General features: G+C 39.6%; 1 protein-coding gene across 1 annotated transcript in view; it reads left to right on the top strand.

Annotated features, from left to right (window-relative positions):
- sox5 (SRY-box transcription factor 5) overlaps positions 1-24211 on the top strand; it is an 83854-nt gene that overhangs the window by 18749 nt on the left and 40894 nt on the right. Inside the window, exon 4 of the mRNA XM_073837768.1 lies at positions 20712-20798. Coding sequence (XP_073693869.1) covers positions 20712-20798 — 87 coding nt within the window. The remainder of the gene's footprint in view (positions 1-20711; positions 20799-24211) is intronic.

Here is a 24211-nt window from a genome sequence, read left to right as displayed (position 1 = left end):
ATACTTTTGACATTGTGGAAAGAATTGCTAATATTTAGTTATTTATTAGGTTTTTACACTTTACTTTTAATATCATAGAAAAAATATATCCTTAGTTATGCACTCAATTTAATAAAATATTTAAGTGGACCTAAAGTCTTTTTATATTATTTGTAATTTTTTTTTTTTTTTGTGGGCTGTTTAGCATGGTCACATCAGGCTTTTTTTCCAGTGTAGAGAGTTTCTTGGTTATAGTTGGAACTATCTAGCTTTGAGTTGTTGTTGTTCTGGAACTTAGTAGTTGGAGACCCTCAGGTTTTAGGAGCCATTGGGCAGCCAATTTTTCTTCTTCCAGAACCAGTTTTTCTGTGTGGAAATGGCACATGGAACAGGCCCAGGTTGGGCACCGTCTCCAAAACCAGCACTGGCACCCTGTCAGTGGAAAAGTTCACTGTATTAGATTGTCAGAAGACATTGGCGCACATGTGTGTCTTATTGTGATGAAATTACAATGTGAAACTGGCTGAAAGTGTGAAGGATTTCACAAAGAAGCATCTCCCATTCTTTCTTCCATCTATCTACCCATCATTCCTGACTAACAAATTCTGCTTAATGAGAGCTGTTGATAAAGTCAGGGCCTTTGTTTAAGCAGGCAGGGATCAGCTGTTCCGAGCCATTGTGTGCCACACTTTGCATATTCATTTTAGACTGATTACTGAGAGAACGGCTCTCAGCTCCTTCCACAGGATCTCTCTCTCTCTGTCTCTTACATCACACCACACTCGCTCTGTAATTAGAGGCCAGTTCCTCATGAATAATCAGAACCTGCTCCCTATGTGAATTAGCCAATGTGTGTGCAAATACACATGTGAACATACAGACAATAGATGGATGGATAGATGTGTGTATGTTTTGTTGCTTCCAGTGCACACTGAAGGTTACTTACAGCTGAACCTGCTGTCAACCATGTGAAGAATGCCGACAAACAAGGCTAGCATTCACTGTAGTGTTTATATACAGCAGGGCTTGCTCTGGTTTTTGCATATACGGGTGTGTGGAGGTATTTTACAACTGTTGCATTACTCAATGCTTTGTCTTAGGGTGAGGTCACACTAGATTTTGCTCCAGTGACTTCCATTCATGCTCAAGTTCAGCAAATTCGCAAAGGCATTTGCCATTGAAAGTATTACAATCTATCTAGTGTAATCACTACTTTACCATGTGATGCTCTAAATATGAACAGTCAATTTTTTTGAAGACAATATTGTCCCAAACTGCCTTTAAGTTTGTGGATGTGGTTCCCATATGTGACTCTGGACCACAAAACTAAAGATTTATACAGCATAAATAAGCTTTCCATTGATGCATGGTTTGTTAGGATAGGACAATATTTGGCTGAGATACAACTATTTGAAAATCGTGAATCTGAGGGTGCAAAAATAGCAAAATATTAAGAAAATCGCCTTTAAAGTTGTCCAAATAAAGTTAGCAATGCATATTACTAATCAGTATGTTTTGATATATATGTTACGGTAGAAAATTTACAAAATACCTTTATTGAACATGATCTTTACTTAATATCCCAATGATTTTTGGCATGATTTTGACCCATACAATGTATTGTTGGCCATTGCTACAAATATACCCATGCTACTTAAGACTGGTTTTGTGGTCCAGGGTCACATATGTGCTTATTTTTGTTGTGTAATTGTCAACCAGCTTGTTTAGGACGTATTTAGAGTTGATGATAGATGATATTGCTGATTTTTATTTTATTTTATCTATATCTGTATCTATATCTTCTAGCCAAGGATGTGTAAGACTTTGTAAATGACAGGCGTTGGAGTTTTGCTGGCACCGTTTCTGCTCATTTGTGTGAATATCAGCCTATTCTATGAAAGCAAGCAGGATTTTGCTTCATTTACATTTGATTTTAATAGTTACGTCAGAGAAAATAGTTACATTGGAGAAAGCCACGAGGTCAACCCAAGAGTCTGGCTGTGAAATTCAACAGCTGTCGTATGCAGGAAACCAGGAAAATATATACGAACGACATATCAGATACTTATAGAACTCTTGAGAACCAGAAAGCAAGCAAGCAAGCAAAAGACAGTCCATTAGCAGGAGACTACAGTAGCGCATTATCTCTCTACTTTCTGTTCAAATGAAATGTGCAAACAAAAGAAGCCCCGGTCCCTCAAGAAGCACAGACACAGAGAAAAAGACGCAGAAAAGAAAGAGAAATGAAGAGGGGGAGGTGGGCAGTGCATTGAGCCAGGGCTCTCATAGCCTGATAAAAATCCCTTTTCAACTCGCCTGTCCATTGTTTGCTTGTGTACCGCACAAAGACCATTAGCTGCAAACGGCAGGTTATGATGAAAAATTAATGAATGCTTTAATCATTATGAAAGGGCCGTATTATTACCGTTCCCTTTCTCTCTGTCTCTCTTCCCGCCCTCCCTCTCTTTTTCACACGCTGCTTCTAGCCGGATCAATCACCCGCTCGCATGTACACGCACATTCATCGAAAGTAGCTCGCGCACGGTGCGCTGGAAACGTAGCTCGGGCTTGTGAAGGAAAAGCAGAAAGGTGGGAGGAAAGGAAATGGGTCAGAAAACAGTAAGAGAAAAGCGAGAGGGGGGCCGTACGCGTCTCACTCCTCGTGTGAAATCGGGAGTGTGTTAGTCAGCGTGTTAGCGGGCCGTTTGCTCACCTGTCCCCCCTCGCTGCTCCACTTCCCCTCAGATAAACAGCCCGAGCTGAGTCGTTTGTTACGAACAGATACCAGCCAAACTTATACTGGGTCAGGCAAGTATGTGTGTGCGCGTGTCTGACCAAGAGCAGAGCGTTTGGCCTTTATAAACGAGCGTCCGAGTCTGTCCCTAATCGACTGGCCTCAATGATACAGCACATCTAGACACAGTTTCTGTATGTACCTGTTACTGCACAAACATTTTCCATTGCTGCAGGTGGGAAAACAGTAGGGTGTCATTATACAGTATAATAATATATACTAATATTTGACAATTACAATCAGAAATATATATAATTTATGATAATATATAGCACTCGGCAAAGTAATAAACATTTATTTTTTAGTATTATTTATTTAATGTAAAATATACATATATATGGGACATTCTACAGAACTGGTTCAAAGTCAAAGTTTGAGACATCTTGAAAAAAAAATTGTATGTATGCAAATTATAATATCCAAGGGACATGTTTCTAGTAGTTGTGCAGTCAATTCTCATATTGTATTTTCAGAAAGTTTTGGAATATTTGCTCTCTCCCTAAATTTGTCACTACCGAAACAGTAATATACAATTTAATAAGAAGTGTAATTTTAAATTATTACGATTTTCCTTATATAAATATATTTATTTCTATTTTATAAAAACTTTTTCAGAGGTAAATCAATAACAGCTACATTTTTAACAATATTTCAAGTGTGATTTACGAGATTTGTTGTATTTTGAATCCAATTTTTCTTTGTAAAAGGCAAAACATTACTGATTTCAAACTTAAGGATTCATTAGTTTGAATATACACTGAACCTGAAGATGTCACTACCGAAACTTAACAAAATGTTTCGGTCGTGACAGTTTCGGTAGTGACAATTTTATGGGATAACACCCAAAAAACATAGATGTTACTACCGAAACTTCACCAGTATGTTGTAACAGTAGTGACAATTTTATGGGATATTGCCAAAAAAAAAAAAACGAAGTTGTCACTACCAAAACTTCACCAAATGTTTCGGTTGTGACAATTTTATGGAATAACACCTAAAAAACAAAGATGTTACTACCGAAGCTTCACCAATATGTTGTTACAGTAGTTATGGTAGTGTCTTCACCAGATGTTTGGTAGTGACTGTTTCGGTAGTGACAATTTTATGGGATATCACCTAAAAAAACCAAATATGTCACTACTGAAACTTCACCAAATGTGATACAAATATTTCCTGATCATAAATGTAGAGGTGTAGTTAAAATCAGTCTCAGCCAATGGACCAAATAAAAATGGTCAAATATCAGGCAGTTGACCGATATATCTATCTTTTAGTCACCTTTTTCATTTCAAGCCTCTTCTGCTGATTTCTCTGTATGTGCGTGGCAGTATATTTCAGAACTGCAGCAAGAACAGCTTCCTGCAGCGTGTGTGTGGTGTGTCAGGCGGCAGCGTGCTGGAGTGTGTGTGTGTGTGTGTGTGTGTGTGTGTGTGTGTGTGTGTGTGTGTGTGTGTGTGTGTGTGTGTGTGTTATTAGCTTTAGTAATGGAAAGAGGGCAGGAGGGCTGTCAGGGGTTCAGAGGGAGCACAGTGTCTCTCTCAGGAGTCTGGACAGCAAACACACACACACACACACACACACACACACACACAGAGAGCACTTCCTGTGTCATCCATCCACATACAAACACACTCTTAAAGACAGCTATACTGCAAATGAACTTCATCCTCATCGTGAACTACTCCAAGTCTTTGAGAAGCCACCTTCTTTGATGGTATGATCGCGCTCCTCCCCCCCCCCCCCCCCCCAGCTCTCTGTGGAGGAGATGTAGTCCTCACTAGTGCTTGGCAGTCTGTGTTATGTGGGGCACAGATGTTCAGGGTCTCCTGAGTGTCCACGTGTGTGTGTGTGTGTGTGTGTGTGTGTGTGTGTGTGTGTGTGTGTGTGTGTGTGTGTGCGAGTGTATGTGTTTGTCAGCCTTGGCGCTGGGCTGAGCTTGATTCATGGTCAGGGCCAAGCTTTGGTTCCCTGAGCACTGAACCTCTCACACACACACACACACACACACACACACACACACACACACACACACACACACTATAACTGACCCCAAACACACATATCACACAGTTATGCACGGTTCTTCAGCAGTTTGCTGTATCAGATCAGATCGAACAAGAAAAACTACCAAAGGACTTCAACATGCAGCTGTACAGAGACAAATTCAGGCACACAGAGTGCGAGGAGGGCATGCTACGAGCGCTGAGAGCGTCTGTGAGCGAAGAGGCAGAGCGTGGGAGAGAGAACAACTTCCATATGCAATTTCCAGCATTTGGTAGTAATTAGTTAGATGTATAAATTAACATTAGGAGGAAGGTTTTCACTGGAGTTGTTTGTCATTATCTTTCCCTCGCGCTCTGAAAAACAAGGGTTTAGTTAGAGACCAAAGACAGAAAAAGAGAGAACGGAGAGCAACACAAAACAAAATATGGATCCGTAGAGGTTTTGAAAGAGAGATATTGTTGTCAGAGGTGTAACCTGGAGAAAAGTAGTAGGTGATAAATCAGCATAAATCTATGAAAGAAAGTTGTTTTAGTCTCATTTCTCTCTTTTGCTCTAGTTTTCTTAACATTAGTGCTTGAAAAGTGTTTTTAAGTTTATAATTGACAGCATAATAACAAAGTCAGACCTCAAAACATGAGTTTTCATAATGCCCTCATCAAATACTTTTTATTTTCTTAGTTATTTTCGTTTACTGTACTGTAAACTACCAGTCAAAAGTTTTTGAACAGTAAGCCTGCATTTATTTGATTTAAAATACAGCAAAAACATTTTTTACTATTTGAATATATTTTAAAATGTAATTTATTTCTGTGATTTTAAAGCTGAATATTTAGTATCATTACTCCAGTCACATGATCCTTCAGAAAGTAAAATTCTGATTATATAGTGTATAATTTTACAAAATGAAGGATCATGTGACACTGAAGACTGGAGTAATGATGCTCAAAATATATTTTTGCTGTACTTTGGATCAAATAAATGCAGGCTTCGTTAGCAAAAGAGATTAATTTAAAAAAACATTAAAAACCTTCCTGTTCAAAAACTTTTGACTGGTAGTGTATGTCATTGATTGTCTCATATTTTTATGTCTGCTAAAGATTTTTAGGAGAAAAAAAGAAAAAATCTAACTCAAAGTTGATATTAATAAGTCTCCTGAGTTCTCACTAAAAAGTTCCTTTAGACAGTTTTGTTTATAGAAAAAAAGAAAGAAAATGATGCAATCCAACCTAACAGACAAACAGACGCCTTCTGAATGAAGTTTCGCTTCTGACTCTGACCGAATCTCGCAACAAAACAGAAGCTATTCTAACTCGCAGCCATTATCACGCTAGAGATTTTTCTCAGTAGCTCCGTCAGTCTTTACTGGGAAAAGCACAAGATGCCTCCCTTTTTTTCCGAGTAGACGATTGCATGCCTGTTTATTTGTCTCCGGCTGAATCCAAGTCAGTGTACTTTCCTTTGAGGTTGGCAAAACAGCTGAAGACATGAGAGTTAACGGGACCCTATTGTGAGCGAGCCATTGTTCCAGCATATGAAAGGCACATTCAAGTCAGTTGTATTGAATTGTTTGGGTCTGCCTTTCAGTTTGTATTCTTCTGCTGCCTTGCACAAGACAATCAATAGGGATGAGCCTTCTCACTGGATGGGTGATATTAGAGCTGAATGCCGCTTACTGGATGGGAAAAGCTGTCTGAGGACACACACACACACACACACACACACACACACGCATTTAGAGCTTTTGGCATAACAGCACTGTGGTCTTTTTTACTTTAAGTGTGGGCTTCGGATTAGAGACTTGGAGATGGACGTCTTTGTGCATTACTTATGTGTGTGTGCGATTGTGATTGTGTGTCCAAAGTTTTGTTATTGACCTCCTGGTGTGGCATTAAGAAAGGCACAAAAGCCGGAGGTTCATGAATTAGACTGTGGCTCCATAGCAGGGCCATTATAGAGCTGACTGTTCCATAGCCACACCATTGTGGCTCAAGACTTGGACAGTTGCACACAGCCGTCATTGACGTGCATGAATTGGAAATGCTCCTGAGCCGTGATGGTTGAATGCAGAGTCTGAACATGAGGAATCCATATATTAGCAGCTCCGTTTGCCTGGCTAGATTTAATGATGTGCCTGTGAATTGCATAATATGAATATTACTTATGGAGACGTGTAGATGATGACTGATTTCGTGAGACGTCGAAGAACGCATACGCATTTGGGCAGCCGTCTGAGAAAATAATCAGTTTGCGCAAATAAAGTGAGTTCTTCACCGTTTGTTTAGTTGTTAAACCTATGAAGCTCTCAGACGTCGAGCAGTTGCGTGATTCTTATGCTAATTTGCAGAGCACACCCATATCTATTAACATGCTAATTTTATTTTGTGTGTGTTGGCATTTTTGAAGCTAATGCTAAATAATGGAATACAATATCCCATGAATATTCATGGCAACTTTTAAAAACTGAGCGAGCTCTATAAAATATCACTCTCCCCTCTCTTTGATCATGCTTTAGTGGATAGAGAGCTTTCTGAAAGTCCATCACAGCGCTTTTTCTTTTTTCCTCAATTGCACTGGTGACTTTTTTTGAATCGCTGTGTGTGTGATTTCTGTAAAGGGAATCGAGGCAAGAGGAAATATGGCAATAGCAGGCATATGCGTACGGTTGAACCGCTCGCTTTTGGCATGCTGTTGCATTGTGGGTAATTGCGGGTCAGTGGTTTTGGTTATTCTGATGTGGCGGTAGAGGCCTTTCACATGGCTCGCATCAACTCGCAAATCTCTTCTTCATATTCATTACACGCCCTGTAAATCTAAATCTAAATCCATTCTCTCCTTTTCTGACACACATACGTGCACTCGCTTGAGCCTCGGCAGGGTTAAAAAGGGATATGTAAAGTAAATTACAAAGCAGATTTAGGTGTATTTGCTTGGGTTGGAGTAGATCAGAACAAACAGTGGATGTGCACAGGCCAAATGTCAGGGGCCGCGTACACACTCGCTTAACCACACGCAACATGTGGAGAGGGCACACACTTGCACAGAAGTCTTCGGTAAAGGTAAACACACAGAAGTCAGTCTGTCTGGACATTTTGCAGTTGACGTTTGAATTTATGCCAGAAACAAGTATGCAAACTTTATTGGCTAACGTCTTGTTGTGAACACCTTACATGCTGATTTCTTTGGTCAACTCAATTATGCAGGAAACTATTAAGAAAAGTATAGTGTTTGGAAATATCATGAATGGAAACACCAATGCTATATACTAGGGTTAAGCGTTTAGGTTTGGAGTTAGCATCTGTTTCATCATTGTATAGGCAAAATTCTGTCATTAATTACTCACCCTTATGTCGTTCCAAACCCATAAGACCCATTTGTTTTCGTTCATCTTCAAAACATAGATTAAGATATTTTTGATAAAATCCATTAGCGTTCTGACTCCTGCCTCAGCAACACCAAAGAAATTGTTAAAGGAAAACTCCACGAAATAGGCTCATTCTCCAACTCCCCCGAGTTAATACGTTGAGTTTTACCGTTTTGAAATCCATTCAGCCGTTCTCCTGTTCTGGCGATATCACTTTTAGCATAGCTTAGCATAGATCATTGAATCCTATTAGACCAATAGCATCACATTCAAAAATGACCAACGAGTTTCCATATTTGTCCTATTTAAAACTTGACTCTTCGGTAGTTATATCGTGTACTAAGACCGGTGGAAATGCAAAGCTTCAATTTTCTAGGCTGATAAGATTAGGAACTACACTTCCATTCCGGCGTAATAGTCAAGGAAGTTTGCTGCCGTAATAAGGCTGAAGCAGGAGCAGTAATACCACGCAGCACATGTGCAAATGCTAAACTAGCTGGGAACTCATTTCTGATAATACTCCGCCTGCTTCAGCCATATTACGGCAGCAGACTTCCTTGACTATTACGCCGGAATGGAAGTGTAGTTCCTAATCTTATCGGCCTAGAAACTCGCAGCTTTGCATTTCCACCGGTCTTAGTACACGATATAACTACAGAAGAGTCAAGTTTTAAATACAACAAATATGGAAACTCGTTGGTCATTTTTGAACGCGATGCTATTGGTCTAATAGGATTCAATGATCTATGTTAAGCTATGCTAAAAGTGATATCGCCAGAACAGAAGAACGGCTGAATGGATTTCAAAACGGTAAAAATCAACTTATTAACTCCTTTAAATAAATCTGTTATGTTTGTTCTCTATGCGCACAAAAAAGGTATTCTCGTAGCTTCATAACATTATGGTGGAACCACTGTCACATGGACTATTTTAACAATGTCCTTACTACCTTTCTGGGCTTTGAACGTGCCAGTCGTGTTGCTGTCTATGCAGAAAGCTCTCAGATTTCACAAAAAAATCTTAATTCGTATACCAAAGTTAAACAAAGGTCTTACAGGTTTGAAACGACATGAGGGTGTGAAATCAATGACAGAACTCTATTCTGTAGCTCTGCCTGACAGTACCTTACCAATTCTTGCTATTGTGCCCCTTGTGGCGATACTAAGAATGAACTTGCGTTTGTGTTCATATGCTTGAGTAAACCGTAAAGTCAGATCTTTTTGTCTGTCTCGTGATGTACAAAAAAAAAAGAGGGCAGGGACTTGGTTCTATCGGTCAATTTTTGATTGAAGAGGCAGATCTACAATCAAACCAAAATAATAATTATTTTTTTAATAATCAACAGTTAATTAAATTATTGACACCAGAAACATTTTTTGATATTTTTTTACTAGTGGGTGCAGGGCACTATAGTTAATTTATGTAAGTGAGGATAGCCAAAAAAAAATCTTCATACAGTGGACTACCAGTAAAATTGATACAAATTTGGGACAACTATTGAGGTTTGTGTAAATATTGTCATATTAAAAGTTTTCTGAATATTTGGTTGATTGTAATCTATTACATACCTTTCATTATCAAGATGAATTTGACAGTTTTGAGTTCTTGTCACGTTTTATTACCATTTTCTAAACTAAAGCGAATAAACTGATAATGTGAGAAATGTTAAAAGTGTCTGAATAAATTTTGGTTTCACTGTAGGTGAAATCCATTTCATGTCGACTTTAATGTGAGGACCGGCTAAGATCTTCCCCTGGGGATTGTAAACACAATATACACTCAATTATTGACTCTCCATCCCATACCGCACACTCCATACACCCCCTCCACTTCCTGGTTTTGAGCGTATGGGACTGAAGGCCGGTAGTGGACAGCAGTGAGTGAATGAAGCTCCGGTAGGGGGTCTTTGAACACGAGGGGGAAGCTCAGAATTAACCCCAGCAGTCCTGCGGTCAGACAGCGCACTTTGAAACGAAGCAATCTGTCTCCGCTGAGCGGCCCTAGGTCAGCACCCTTCGGCCCGCCAGAAAATAGGCCCTTTATTTAAGCCAGATGTTCAGAAACAAGCAAGGCGGATCCCAATCCTCCCTCTTTCCCTTCATGTGTGTGTGTCTCTTTCTGCCTTGCTTTGCTTTTGGACTCCTTCCTATTCCGCCACTGTATTTTTTTTTTTTTTGATCCCTCCCTCCGCCCCTTCTCCTGTCCCATGGTGGCGGAGCACCCAGCTCACTTCTCTGGGAGAGAGAGAGAGAGCTCTAGCCTGGCTGTACGCCCGAGCCTGATCCCCTGCCTGGACGTGGGGACCGCTGGAAGACTGAACAGGTGTTCTCCACTTTTTGATTTCAGTGCATTTGAATTAATCCTGTCAGCTCAGCTGTTAAAACAACTGTCACCCCCAGCTGCTAGTCATTTTAGGCTGGATCTGACACACTCCGCCAGTCTACGGCAGTCGCCGATGACATACACACACTCTCACCGTCTGTTCCCTGGCCCATTGTCACGGCCACAAAGCGTTCTGCGCACGCACGTACATATCCAGATGCATACGCACAAAGGAAACACCTCGGTACATCAGCATAGAAAAAACATTGTTTATGATATAAAGAACTTAGAAACTGATTTATGCTTTGAAAGCAGCTTTGTAACACAGATTATGTGATCTATACATCAGCTGACCTTGATCATTTCACAAATGCATTTATATATTTACCTAAATGAAAATGACCATTACTATAAGCAAATGTAATTGTGTACATGTAAATGCGGTTGTATTTTGATTTAAATGCATTTCTGAATCTACCTTTTAGGGTGTCTACAAAAGGTGTTTTTTTCAGGTTTAGCTCAGGTTCAGTCTCTGTCTCGAAAACTATACCAATATCTTATGTATATATATAATTATTGGCATCTGAATGCTAAACCTCCTCTTCCTATGTTCTCTTCACCTTTTCTCGTCGTCTCGCCCTCCTCTCCTCAGAGGTGCTGTGTTTCAAAAAGTGTTGTTCCTGTCGTTCATTTGGATCCTTGTCAACCTCCTTTTCTTTCATCCGGATTCACATAGCCCTCAGTTAGGTTACACATTCTGGCAAATCTTTCTCACACATTTAAATATCTGTTTACTTCTTTTTAATGCCAAGAGCACAGAAAAACGCAGTGGGTTAATACTGGTGATGATTGAAATGGTTGATCGAGGGAGTGTTCAGAAACTTGGGCTGGTTAGTTTTTCCATGCCTTCTCTTTTTCATGCATTACAAGTCGAGAGGGAATACATGTGTTTCTCCCCAAAAAAAAAAAAAAAAAATTCAGGTGTGTGAGGAAACGTAGGATTCATTAGCTTCATTTAGGACCAGCGCTCCAACCTAAGTGTGTCAGGTTTTCGCCGTTTTTAAGTGATGAATTCTCTTTCAGAGGGCTGGGCCACGTGCTAATCTCCTTGTAAGGCTGTTCTCACCTTTGAGAGAGAAAGAGATAGATGGAACGGAGAGCACAAGTCAGCGTTCTTGCACAATAGAATGCATAGTTTGTCATGTGTTTGGTGTATTTGCTTACAGGCTTGTGACGTTTCGGGGACTTTGGACCCCGGTGTGCACACACCGGCAAGAGTACAGAGGGAAGCCGTGGATTTAGCCCCCACTTCTCTGTTGTTTATGCACAGATAAACCTCTCTGTAGTTCTTTGTTTTTGTGCATTACAGTAGTCTTTCTCAACCTTTTTTGTCTTGTGTCTCCCGACTGGCCCATATTTATCAATCGATGATATTCCTCTCAAACTGAAGAAACAATTTGAGGAACACGCACTGCTTTATAATGGTTCATTTGGAATAAGAAAGTTATATTACTGTGGATGCAAGGTATATACATATACACTAATATTTAGAATAAAATGTAAGATTTTGTTTAGTTTTTGAAAGAAGTCTCTTATGCTCACCAAAAAGCAGGATTTATTATATTAAAACCAGTAAAAACCAGCAATTTATTATTATCATTTTTTTTTTCAAAATACACTACCAGTCAAAAGATTTGGAACTGTAAGATTTGTATGTTTTTTTAACCAAGCCTGCATTTATTTCATCTTAAGTACAGCAAAAACAGTACAATTTTGAACAGAGTGGACTTTTTCAGGTTTCTTTGATGAATAGAAAGTTCAGCAGCATGTATCTGAAATAGAAATCTTTGGTAACATTATAAATATTTATTTTCATCACTTTTAATCAATTTGAAGCACCCTAAAAAATAAAAAAAATGGAATTTTAGAATGAATTCTAAAGGATCATGTAACACTGAAGACTAGAGTAATAATGTTGAAAATGTAGCTTTGATCACAGAAATAAATGAAATTTTAAAATATATTCAAATAGAAGCAGTTATATTAAATGGTAAAAATATTTCACAATATTAGCTTTTGCTGTATTTTGGATCAGATAAATGCAGGCTTGGTGAACAGTAGAAAGTTCTTTAAAAAATCCTACTGTTCACAAACTTTTGACTGGTAGTGTAAGTTAAAGTAATTTATTCCTGTGATGGTAAAACTTCATTTTTCCTTAAGTCTTACTTGTCACATAATTCTTCAGAAATTTTAAAATAGCTGACTTGGTGCTCATGACACATTTATTATAATTATCATTATTAAAAATAGTGCTGGTTAATATTTTTGTGGAAACCATGATACATTTTTTTCCAGAATCCTTTGATGAATTGAAAGGTCAGAAGAACAGCATGTATATGTAAAAGAAGTCTTTTTGCAACATTCTAAATGTCTTTCCTATAAGGTGTCATTTGCTAACATTAGTTAATGTTTAAAATAGCATGAACGAACAATGAACAATACATTTATTATATTATTTATTAATCCTTGTTAATGTTAGTAAATAAAAATACAGTTGTTCATTGTTAGTTCACAGTGCATTAACTAATGTTAACAAACTAAATTTGTGATTTTAATAATGCATTAGTAAATGCTGAAATGAACTAAGATTAATATTGTGAAGTGTTACCTTTTTTATAATTATGCTTTTAATTATTTAAAATTTTTTAGACAAGGCAAATTCCATATCTATCCCAGTATCCCCTGGTTGAAAATTACTGCATTAAGAGTGTGTTTTTGTTTATACGACACTGGGTACATTTTGGTTCTTCTAACAGATGGGACAGTGTGTATATTTGTAACTATATTTGTGTGCCGTGTTCCAGTGCATTTAATATGTTAACATTATTAAGAGTGCACTGTACAGTCCAGCACAGTACGGGTTTAAATAAACCAATTAAGATGAAACAGGCCGCTTTGTGTTGTCCCATACCCCTGCTGCTGACTAACCAATGGAAATATAGCTTATAAGTGGGGCATTATTCCCATGACCAACCTTATCAAGCAATCAAAGATTTAACTTGAAAGCATGTGAATTTATCACCGTCCCCCACCCTGTCCACCTCCCCTCTTCCTGTCCTAGAGAAGAATCGAGTCAAGGGATATGCCGGGTGGAGGGCGCAGGGGTCTGACTGGCTTTGGCCGGGCATGGGCAGCTTCTTAGGAGCTGTTAACAATCACCTAATGGCTCTCACATGGCTACCAGTATCTGGGAGCAATGGAGCCCACACAATGCCAGCCATTCTTACAGCCAGAGCATTTTAACCGCCCCAGGCACCCAGAGACAACAGCAACGATTAAATCCGGGGGGAAAAACATGCCTTTAGATTCCCTACTTCCTGTTTGCGCAGGTCATATTCCATGCTTAGTGCTAAATACAAGTCCGTGCCTCATGAGAAAAAAAAGGCTGTTTGTGAATACTTCACAAATTCAGAAATGGAAAAACAATGTTAAGACAGAGGAAGTGAATTGTAATATGAGTAATAACGGTTTTCATCTGCCACGGGCAGTTTGTTATGACAAGAGGTTAAAATGGAGACTTCTGAGTGAGTGGGCCTGTCTTTTGTGTGTGTATGTGTGTGTGTTTTATTTTTTATTTGCCTCCAAAATGCAAAGCAGCATTATCATGTCAGCATAGTCTGCCTGTGTGTGTGACAGGCCTATGACAGCTGCTTTCTGAAAGCCACAGTACACTTCAACGTGACATACAGCAATTGTGATTTTAACAGACACCGCGGCCTCTGCCGTGCGCTCTGACAAATTTTATATATTTATTTCATTACTTATTTATTTATTTTCAACCATGCTTGTCAATATGCTTCAGACTGTGTGATGCAGGATTTGCGAGAGCAAGTGTACGAGTGTGTCTGTTGCCTCAGTCCAAAGCTTTTTTTTTTTTTTTTTTTTTTTTTTGCTGCTATCCCACAGTTAATGCATCAGAGACTCGGACGAACACGTTGTATTCTTTTGTTGTCATTTTAAAGTGATGTAATGAAAGCGGGTGGCGGCAGGGCCCCGGGGCTATGACAGCTCTCTGCTGACTGGGCTGCGCGCGAGACGCGCTGAAGAGGGGTTATTGCCACGAGACAGATTGAAAGTGTCATTTTCCATTATAGAGCACACGGAGGAAGCACAAATATGCCCTGGCCTACTTTAACAGGATGCCTTTGACAAGAGAAATGTGTGTGCTTGGAGGAGAGGGGAGCCCTGAGCCCAGCTTAACCCTTTCTTCTGACACCACGACACAGATGATCCACTAATAACGCAATCATTTAGTTACCTTCTAACTAAACATATAGAAGCATCATTGCATGCTATATTTCAGACTCAAGTGTCTGCAAACATCATATGGAATTCTTTTCTGCTATTTAACAGTCAGGCTCAACATTAAGCCGCATATGGAAGATAAACGAGGCTTATTTTATCACTATGTGTGCATGTTAATTAATTTCTACATGTATGTGGAATGGCATATATGTGTGCGTGCTTGTGTATGTGTGTGCGTATCAGTAGCGTGGCTGATACTCAGATGTACGGCAGCCAGATTTGAAGTCTTGGACGTCCTCAGAGAACGTCTTAATTTTCTCAGACTTTCTCACACGTCGTGATGGTTTTGCTCACATTCTTCTTCACAATGTCATGCCCTCCACGCAGTTATTTCAATCTGGCAGTGTAAATTTGGCACCGCGCGAGAGGTGCCAGAATAAATTTGGCGGGAGTTTTGGTTCAAATCAAATTGGACATAAGCACCCACAACACCATCTGTCAGAGAAGGATTGCAGATATGTGAAGGGCACAATTCCGTCAGAGATAAACGACTTTTTCAATTTGTAAATCTCACCCTGCAACTTTAGTTGGGAATTATTTTCTATTAATTTATGGGAAATTGATTTATCGTCATCTAAGTGAGGACTAGAGCTGGAGAGCACACTTTGCAGCACTCGTGGGACTTCGTTTGTATCACGCTGCGGAGCATACTGTAAATGTAGTTCACACTGTAGTTTACACTTAAATTTGTTCAGCTTGTATTTCATTAATAATGTTTTGATTATGAACAGTTCAAATGAGGAATAACTATATATAGTTGTGTTTACCTATGATGTCATTGTTCCCAGAACAAAATGTCTTTTTTACTGTCCAAAGGAAAAAAAAAAAAAAACAAACAGTACAGATTGAGAACAAACAGAGTATTTTTCTAGCCAAGGTGTTGTTCTTGTTATATTTTGTATTAGAAAATTGTCCCTGTTGCCCTGGTGACTGCTTTGAATGTAAAGGGTGTTTAACATCTTGACCTTTAACTTCAGCTTTGCTCTTTCCGTTGACTCCGCACGCTTTACATGATACGACTTCACACAAACTCTCACCTTATCTCACTCCATCGCGCTCTGTCCCTCCACGTTTCTCTTTTTTTTCTTCTTCTTTCTGCTTGTGTCACCTCTCTAAGACAGGAACGTTTTTTGAGGGAAAAGAAGAAAGAAGACATTCTCTGTGTGTGTGTGTGTGTGTGTGTGAGAATGTTTGTACAGAGTGTTGCTAAGCGTTGCCTTTTCCTCCATCAGCACACATAATTGGGACTTTTAGCTTGAATGGCGGCTTTTGATGAGAGATTTGGTCCGATTTTTTTCATTTCTAAACTCACAGTCTCGCAGTGTCTGCCACGGCGGGAAAAAACACAAGCGACCGCCGATGTTTGAACGTCCTTTAGAAAGAATTTTCAACACGGTCTCTGGGCAAATAACAGCCGTACATAAATTGATCATCAAGGGTGATTATAATCATCTTTTCATTTGACAGGGGAATTCAGGAGCAGAGTTTGCAGAACGTGTTTGTTTCTGCATTGAACTATTTGAAATCTCATGAACTTTTTTTAAAAACACACACACACACACACACACACACAGACACTCTAAATGACTACTGATGTGGGCCGCATTAATTGATTACAGTGTTTTACTCACAAAGGCAGTTTTTAATTACTAGTTTGGTGACTGAAACCCATCTGCGGGTGTTTGTATTCACTCCTCACAAAGATCTAAGCGCAGCTGGACTCCCGTGTGTGCGCGCGTCTCGCGTCGGACATATATACGGCGCTGAATTCGAAGTGTGTGACGATCCTTTCTGTCCAACCTTAGATAAACTAGCTGGGTGCTTGTATAATTGGTTATTCAATCCTGACCTCTGTGGCGACTGGGAGCTGCTGCAGCGTGTTGCTTTCTGCCAAGAGCAGTCAATGTGGAGCCTGTTCTGCTGCTGCGTGCTGGGCCAGGCCCGAGCCAGGGCCTTTCCTGTGAGCCCTCCCCACCCGCGTGAAGCTGGCGCTGGGACACTGGCCCTTTTGTTGTCCACCGTGGGCCTGGCTCTCCTTGTCTCATTCCCCCTCCGTCTCCCCGCTTTTCTCCACTCCTCCAAAACCAACCCCCGCCCCCTCTTTCTTTTCCGAACAAAACATCTCATTGGCTTTGCAAATATGAGATAATTGGAAAAATGGAGTTGGCCGGGCTGAGTCAGAGCGTTTTGGGCAAAAAATAGCATCGCAACAGCGAGGCATAGAGAAACAGAGAGTGAGTGATGAAATTGTTTGTGAAGTACGGAGCCCGGGCCGCCCTAGGTTGGACCGCGGTGTGTGAAGAATGAAAGTGCGCTCGGCGGTGGCACATCTTGAGCAGTTCTTCCACGCTTTTGGGCCAGGTGGTCGGACATCTTGGCTACAGCTCTGCCCAGCTGCTGGAGTCCTCTGGAGCCAATGAACTTTAATAATGCCCCATAATTCACCTATTATTGTCAGATTAACTTCTCCTCTCCCATGCTGGCATGGCTGGTGTGGTGTTTGGTGAGTTTGTGATCTCATATTGAGTTTACAGATGAGTGTGTGCAACTGACGTGCTTGTTTGTCAGATCTGTCTGCCGAACATCCTGTTCTAGACACAACCAGAGACATATGACTAGGGATGGATCGGGATTCTTGCCTAGTCAAGGGGTTTCCACACTTGGGTCCAATATTATTCAAATTCTAATCACTAAATATAATTTTATATATTTCTAAAACTTGCTTAGGAGCAATATTTCAGATTTCAGGCATTACAAGGAAACATTCTCTTTCAATCATGTCATGTCTAATTGAAATACGTCTTGGCACAGTCGCTCCTTTATTCATACACACCCTTGCTGTGTGTTTTTCCAAGAGTCACACTGTGCTCTTTCCGTTGTGCCCCTTAGACAGTGCTGGTCCCACCAAAAATGTGCTCCCCACCTCGTAAGGGCGCATACGCAGGGTTCCACCCAGCTGCCACAAACAAGACCCCTTTACACTAATGCATGCAAGCTGTGCTTGCTGTATTGGGAATATACTAATGGAACCAATCCCAAAGTTTCTGCCCTCTCAATTCATTCTCTCTTTGTCTGTATGCAGATAACATATTCACATAGCAAATACTGGATTCAAACCTGGAGTTAATATGTTTATCTTTTATCTTTATAAATAAATATGAATCTTTATTATTAGTATACTTACTCAAAAGTGGCAGGTTAGAGTCTATTCTCGCATTTTGTAATTCCAGCATATGTTGAAGTGTCATATTTTGTATTGAAAAAACTAAAAGCAACATCACAGGCTGAAGTGAGAGGTGCTTCTATCAAAGGCCCTCACAAAAGGGCGCCGCAACAGTCCTTTTCTTCCTAAACCATGAGAGAGTATGAAGAACGAGATCAAGACAGGGGAGCTGCCATGAAAGACAGATACATCAGCATATCTGCTTCCTTCTCCGTCCATTTTGCAGTAAACGATTGCGCAGATCCCCGCTGCGGGCTGTCACATAAAAGAGGTCTTTCTATTTTTATTAATAGTTAAAGTGAAGGAGCTGTCAGCAGGGACAATAGCGGCCATGTTAATAAATAAAAATAATAACTATTACAGTGCCGTGGTGAGGGAGAGGGAGAAAGTGGCATACTTAGACAGAGAGAGAGAGAGAGAGCAGGCAGGGGGGATAGACGGAGTGGCCATTTGTTGAAACCTTTCGCTTGTCAAAGCTCTCGGGCTTAAAAGCCTCTGTCATTGTTACGCACAGATGCCAGAATAGAGGAAAGAGAGTGAGAGAGAGAGAGAGAGAGAGAGCCGAGGGCTAATAACACCTGTTGGGGTGACAGTGAGACAGCTGTCAGTAGAAACAGCAGCAGTGAAGGTGATTGGCTGAGCGGTGAGGGAGTGTGTCCATAAACCAAAGACGACTGTGTCTTTAACAGGCCTGAAACTGTCAAACTCTGAAGTCCAGAGGCGAGGAACGCAGAGGATATTCAGAAATGCTCAAGAGACAAGAATGCGCTAAACTTTAAATTGCAGACATGCCACTGAGGAAGTTTGACCGCTAATCAGACATTAAATATTTGGCAAGTCTTCTTCTGTTTGGCAAGTCTTTGAGTGTAAGTGTGTGCCGCCCACCTGGGGCCTGTACAGTCTATCAGTCGCAAAGACACAGGTTAGTGCTCAGCGTTTTAACTCCAGCTGAATTGGTAATGGTGCCACCTGGTGTTTTTACTTTGGTGGAGAAGTGTTTAGAGATGTGAATTTTCATATTCCGAAGGGTTTAGTGGTTACGATTTAAATGAGATGTTATTTCAGGACATGATTTATCATATAAAGTGATACGGTATCAGAATCGCAAGTGTCATGCTTTACTATTTGAGAAGATGAATGGAAAAGTAAAAGAAAATCACAACTGAATGTAGAGTTCATGTGTGTATTTGAAGCTTTTGCTCATGGTTTTGAAGATGCCAATTTTCATATTCATAAGGGTGTAGTGATTAAGATTTAAATGTGACCCTGGACCACAAAACCAGTCATAAGTGTCAATTTTTTTAAATTGAGATTTATACATCATCTAAAAGATTAATGAATAACCTTCCCATTGATGCCCGAGATACAACTATTTGAAAATCTGGAATCTGAGTGTGCAAAAAAAATCTAAATATTGAGAAAATCGCCTTCAAATTTGTCCAAATGAAGTTCTTAGCAATGCATTTTACTAATCAGAAATTAAGTTTTGATATATTTACAGTAGGAAATAACTAAATATCTTCATGGTACATGATCTTCACTTAATATCAAAAGAAAAATCGATTATTTTGACCAATACCATGAATTTTTTGCTATTACTACAAATGTACCGTGCTTACTTTGTGGTCCAGGGTCACAAATGGTTCTGAATACATAAGTTAAGTGCTTTTCAACATACAATTTGTCATACAAAAATACAAAACTTAACCCATGATCTTGCTGTTGCAAGCATCATGCTTTCCTATTTAACCCTCTAGGGTCTGAGGGGGTTTAGGGGCTCTGGAGAAGTTTTGACATGCCTTGCCGTTTTCAGTATCTTAAAAACAATTAATGTCTGCCTAAAGTTTGAGTGTATACAAATAAAAGTAGACCCTTTACAGATTCGAACGATGTATTGCTCTTATATGACCTTGCGATTGCAAGTGTCAAGCTTTACTATTTAAGCAACTAGATGTAGAATGACCAAAAGACATGATAAAAATAAAACCTAAAGGAAAAGGAAATCGCAAGTGAAGTTAAAGTTGTGTGTGTGTTGAAATACCTGCTAAAATAATGACCGCTGTCATTTACCACAAATACACACCTTGTGTTTCTCTTTCACTCTTTGTGTCTCTCTCTTCCTCTCGTTTTGTTTCATATCACAGTTAATTGTTGTGATGGTGATGCTGGTACCGGTGTGTGTGTGTGTGTGTGTGTGTGTGTGTGTGTGTTAGAGAGAAATACAGAGGGGGGTGTTGAGAGTTGTTGTAATTTTCCTCTCTCTCTCTTGTTTGAGACGTCCGTCCTTGGCAGGTTAGTAATTAGCGTGTGGGGTGGAGGGGTTAGCGGGTCCGCGGGGTGTATTAGAAAAACAAAGCGCACAGCCTCGATAATGTGTCCATTGTACCCGGTGCATTAAGAGCCTCTTTGTGTTAGCTGGAGCATAGGGCTAATGATTGGCTAACAGCAGGTGAGGAAGCCGCTCAACTCTCTCTCTCTCTCTGTCTTTCTCTCTCCTTCTCTCTCTCCATCCTCTCTTCCTCCTGCCCTACTGTTGGTGCCATTAGAGAGACGGGCCTTTATTACAGCAAATGGACTTTAAATGAGCTATATTGTGATGTTGCCTGCCTGTGGTAATTCTCTCTCTTTCTCTTTCTCTCTCCCTCTCTCTGTCTCCCCTCCAGAGGCCCCTAGTATTGAGAGGCTGTTGTCTAAGGACTGGAAGGACAAGCTATTGGCCATGGGTTCTGGCAACTTTGGAGAGATTAAAGGTAAAACGAAAGACTTTGTGTCTTCATGTGACCTCAGAGTGTATGCCTGCTGTTGATATACCTGTTGTGTCTCTTTTTAGCGGTACGAAACTAACGTATTCGCCGTTTCCATAAGCGATTGCATTAGAAGAGCTAGTTTTGTGCTTCTAGTTTTAAATAATCACAGTTATAATTGTACATATCAAATGTCAACCTTAGACATCTTCAAGCGTTCCGAAAGCTCAGGTATGCTAATCCACCCAGGGCTAGCCTCTTCTTTGCCGGCCCCGGTTAATGATCTGCCGGGATGACTTGCTAAGCAACAGCCTCGCTCATGTTAGCACGGTTAATGATACATCCTGTTAGGTCACTCAGCCGTAGCGAGAACACACTCCACTGTCACTTTAACAAGCCTCCATACACCTTCCTCGCGCTAGCGGCGTGTTCACGAGGCTAACTCGGGAGTACAGTAAATGTACTTCATTAAGCGGCTCAGAAATATTTAATCAAACGAAGCTTGTTCTCGCTCCTGGAGCAGAAAAGGGAGCGCCATTGATCAAGCCGTCGGTGCGGTAACCCCACTGTGTTGACATTTCAGCAAGAGAGCATCCCCGCCACGACCACCGATGACTAGTGGTTGGAAAGGGCCCTCGCCACTGTCCCCTCTCTGTGTGTGCATACCCTTTAAGATCAGAAATGGGCGCACAAATATGTACAAACAAGTAGGTTGTTTTAAATTAGGCGTTTTGTTTTTTTTTTAAGTATTACACACAGAACTCCCTGATCGCAAATGGTCTGAAGAGAAGAGAAATGTTCACGTTTGGCTTTGCTGACACGTCTTTGAGATGAGAGGGTGTTTTGTTGAGTTTTAAAAAATGGTGGAAGATAGCAAAACTGCTTAAATTGCTTCTAGCAAATTCATTACAAGCTATTTTGCCACTAGCAGATATTTTCCTTGAAATTAAACCAAGGTTGATAGTTGATCTTTACACTTAAAGAGGGTTTTCACATACACTCTTAAAAATAAAGGCTCTTTATTGACATCAATGGATCCATGAAGCACCTTGAACATCTACGGAACCTTTCAAATGCAGAAAAGGTTCTTTATAGTTAGTTTAGATTTTTTTAATTGTTCTTCAAAATGGCTCTTTTAAGAACTGTTCACTGAAAGGTTCTTTGGGGAACCAAAAATGGTACCTGGAGCCTTTATTTTTAAGAGTGCAGAAGAATCATTTTGGGTTCACCAAAGAACCTTTCAGTAAATAGTTCTTAAAAGAGCCATATGTGACCAAAAACCAGCCATAAGTAGCACAGGTTTATTTGTAGCAATAGCCAACAATACATTGTATGGGTCAATTTTATCGTTTTTTCTTTAATGCCAAAAATCATAGGATTAAGTAAAGATCATGTTCCAAGAAGATACTTTGTCAAAACTCAATTTTTGATTTGTAATATGCATTGTTAAGAATTTATTTAGACAACTTTAAATGTGATTTTCTCAATATATAGATTATTTTGCACCCTTAGATTCCAGATTTTCAGACAAATATTATCCTGTGTTAACAAACCATGCGTAGAAAGTTTATTTATTCAGCTTTTAGTTAATGTATAAATCTCAATTTCAAAAAAACTGACCCTTATGACTGGTTTTGTGGTCCAGGGTCACATGAAGAAACTTTCATCCAATGGAAAGATTCCATGAATGTAAATTATTTCATGGAACTACAGATGCCAATACAGAATCCTTATGGTTGGATGGGTGCTGCATTGTTATATGGTGATACAGAAATATATCATTTGTTTTCACACAACTTGAACAGCATTCAGAAGCAGATCTATGCATTTAATAGAACAGATGTGTTGTACTTCATGAAGTCGACTAAATATATTGTACAGTAAAGAACCACGTTAACCACATAGGATATGATTACAGAGCGAAAGAGACAGAATGAGAGAAGAAAAGATGGAAAGAAAAGTGGTAATGGACAATAAGAGCCTCGGGCTAAGCTCCTTCTCTCCTTCTCTCCCTCATGTAACACAGCACTGTGCTGCTTTAGGGATTTATCTTTTAAGCCCAGTCATTAATTAGCAGTGAGAGCTGCTTGACAGGTATTACATTGTTACAAATTGGTTAATTACTGTGGTTTGTGACATGAGGCAAGGCAGTAAAGGCAGCCTTAGGATGTTTAGAGAGAGAGGAAACCACTTATTGATCCAAAGCTGAACTTTCAGTAGGCGAGGTAAAAAGCCTTCGGTTGTGATTGATGAGGCTGGTGTGTTTTCTTATGTGTGTGTATAAACACCTTCTGTCAACTCTAGTCTTAGGGCATCTAGAGTATATTGTGTCAGAGGTCCGTTCACATTTTAATGAGTGAATCTTACTAACTGCACTAGGAACGTGCAAATGCTTCTAGAATAAACTGGTTGGTAGTCAGACTGAATGACTAGTTGGTAAACCCTACAGTATATAATAATGCTGAGTTTTTTTCTTTTACTTGGTCAAAAACAGCTAGACTATGGAAGTCGGTTTCCGTCACTGAATAAAACATTTTTAAAAAAAGGGAATTGAGGCTTTTTATATCACAATTGCGTGATACACACTTGCAATTCTGACTTTTTTTCCTCAGAATTGTGATATAAACTTGTAATTCTAAAAAATAAAGTCAGAATTACATGATAGAAACTCAGAGAATTTAGATATAAACTCGCAAATCTGAAAACAAAATTGTGTAATATAAACTCGAAATTGCGAGTTATAAAGTCAGAATTGTGAGACAAACTCACAATTCTGAAAAATAAAGTCTTTATATAACACAATTGTGCATTTATAATAATTTTTTTTTCTGAGATAAAAAGTCAGAATTACAAGTTTATATCTCGTAATTACGATTTTTTTTTCTCATAAATTACTAATTTATATCTCGCAATTCTGACTTTATAACGATTCTGAGAACATATAAGTCGTTTTCCCCCCTCAAAATTGGACTTTATAACTCCCAGTTGCGAGTTTATCTATTTTTGAGAAAAAAGTCAGAATTGTGAAAAACAAACTTGCAATTGCGAGTAAAAGTTTCTACCAATTGTGAGTTTATATCACACAGTTCTGACTTTATAACTCACAATTTGCGAGTTTATATCTCACAATTCTGACTTTTTTCTTGCAGTTCTGACATTTTTCTCAGAATTGTATGTTTGGATCATGCAATTATGAGAAAAAATGCCACTATAGTGCAGGGGCCCAGTTAAAGCAACACAAAGGAGTTTTTTTTTACCTTAAAATAATGTTTCCGAACTCATGTCAGTGGTTCATCAACTCATAACAGGGTGAAACAGCACTTTCGTATTCGCTTTGTGACCCTCTGTTGGCCATAACAGCACTATGTAAGTTTGGGTCGTCGGGTCGTGGTTTTGTAGTTCAAATGAGACTACAAATG

Source organism: Garra rufa, chromosome 4 (genome assembly GCF_049309525.1).
Source record: "Garra rufa chromosome 4, GarRuf1.0, whole genome shotgun sequence".
Classification (NCBI taxonomy): Eukaryota; Metazoa; Chordata; class Actinopteri; order Cypriniformes; family Cyprinidae; genus Garra; species Garra rufa.
This window is presented reverse-complemented; position numbering and strand designations above follow the sequence as displayed.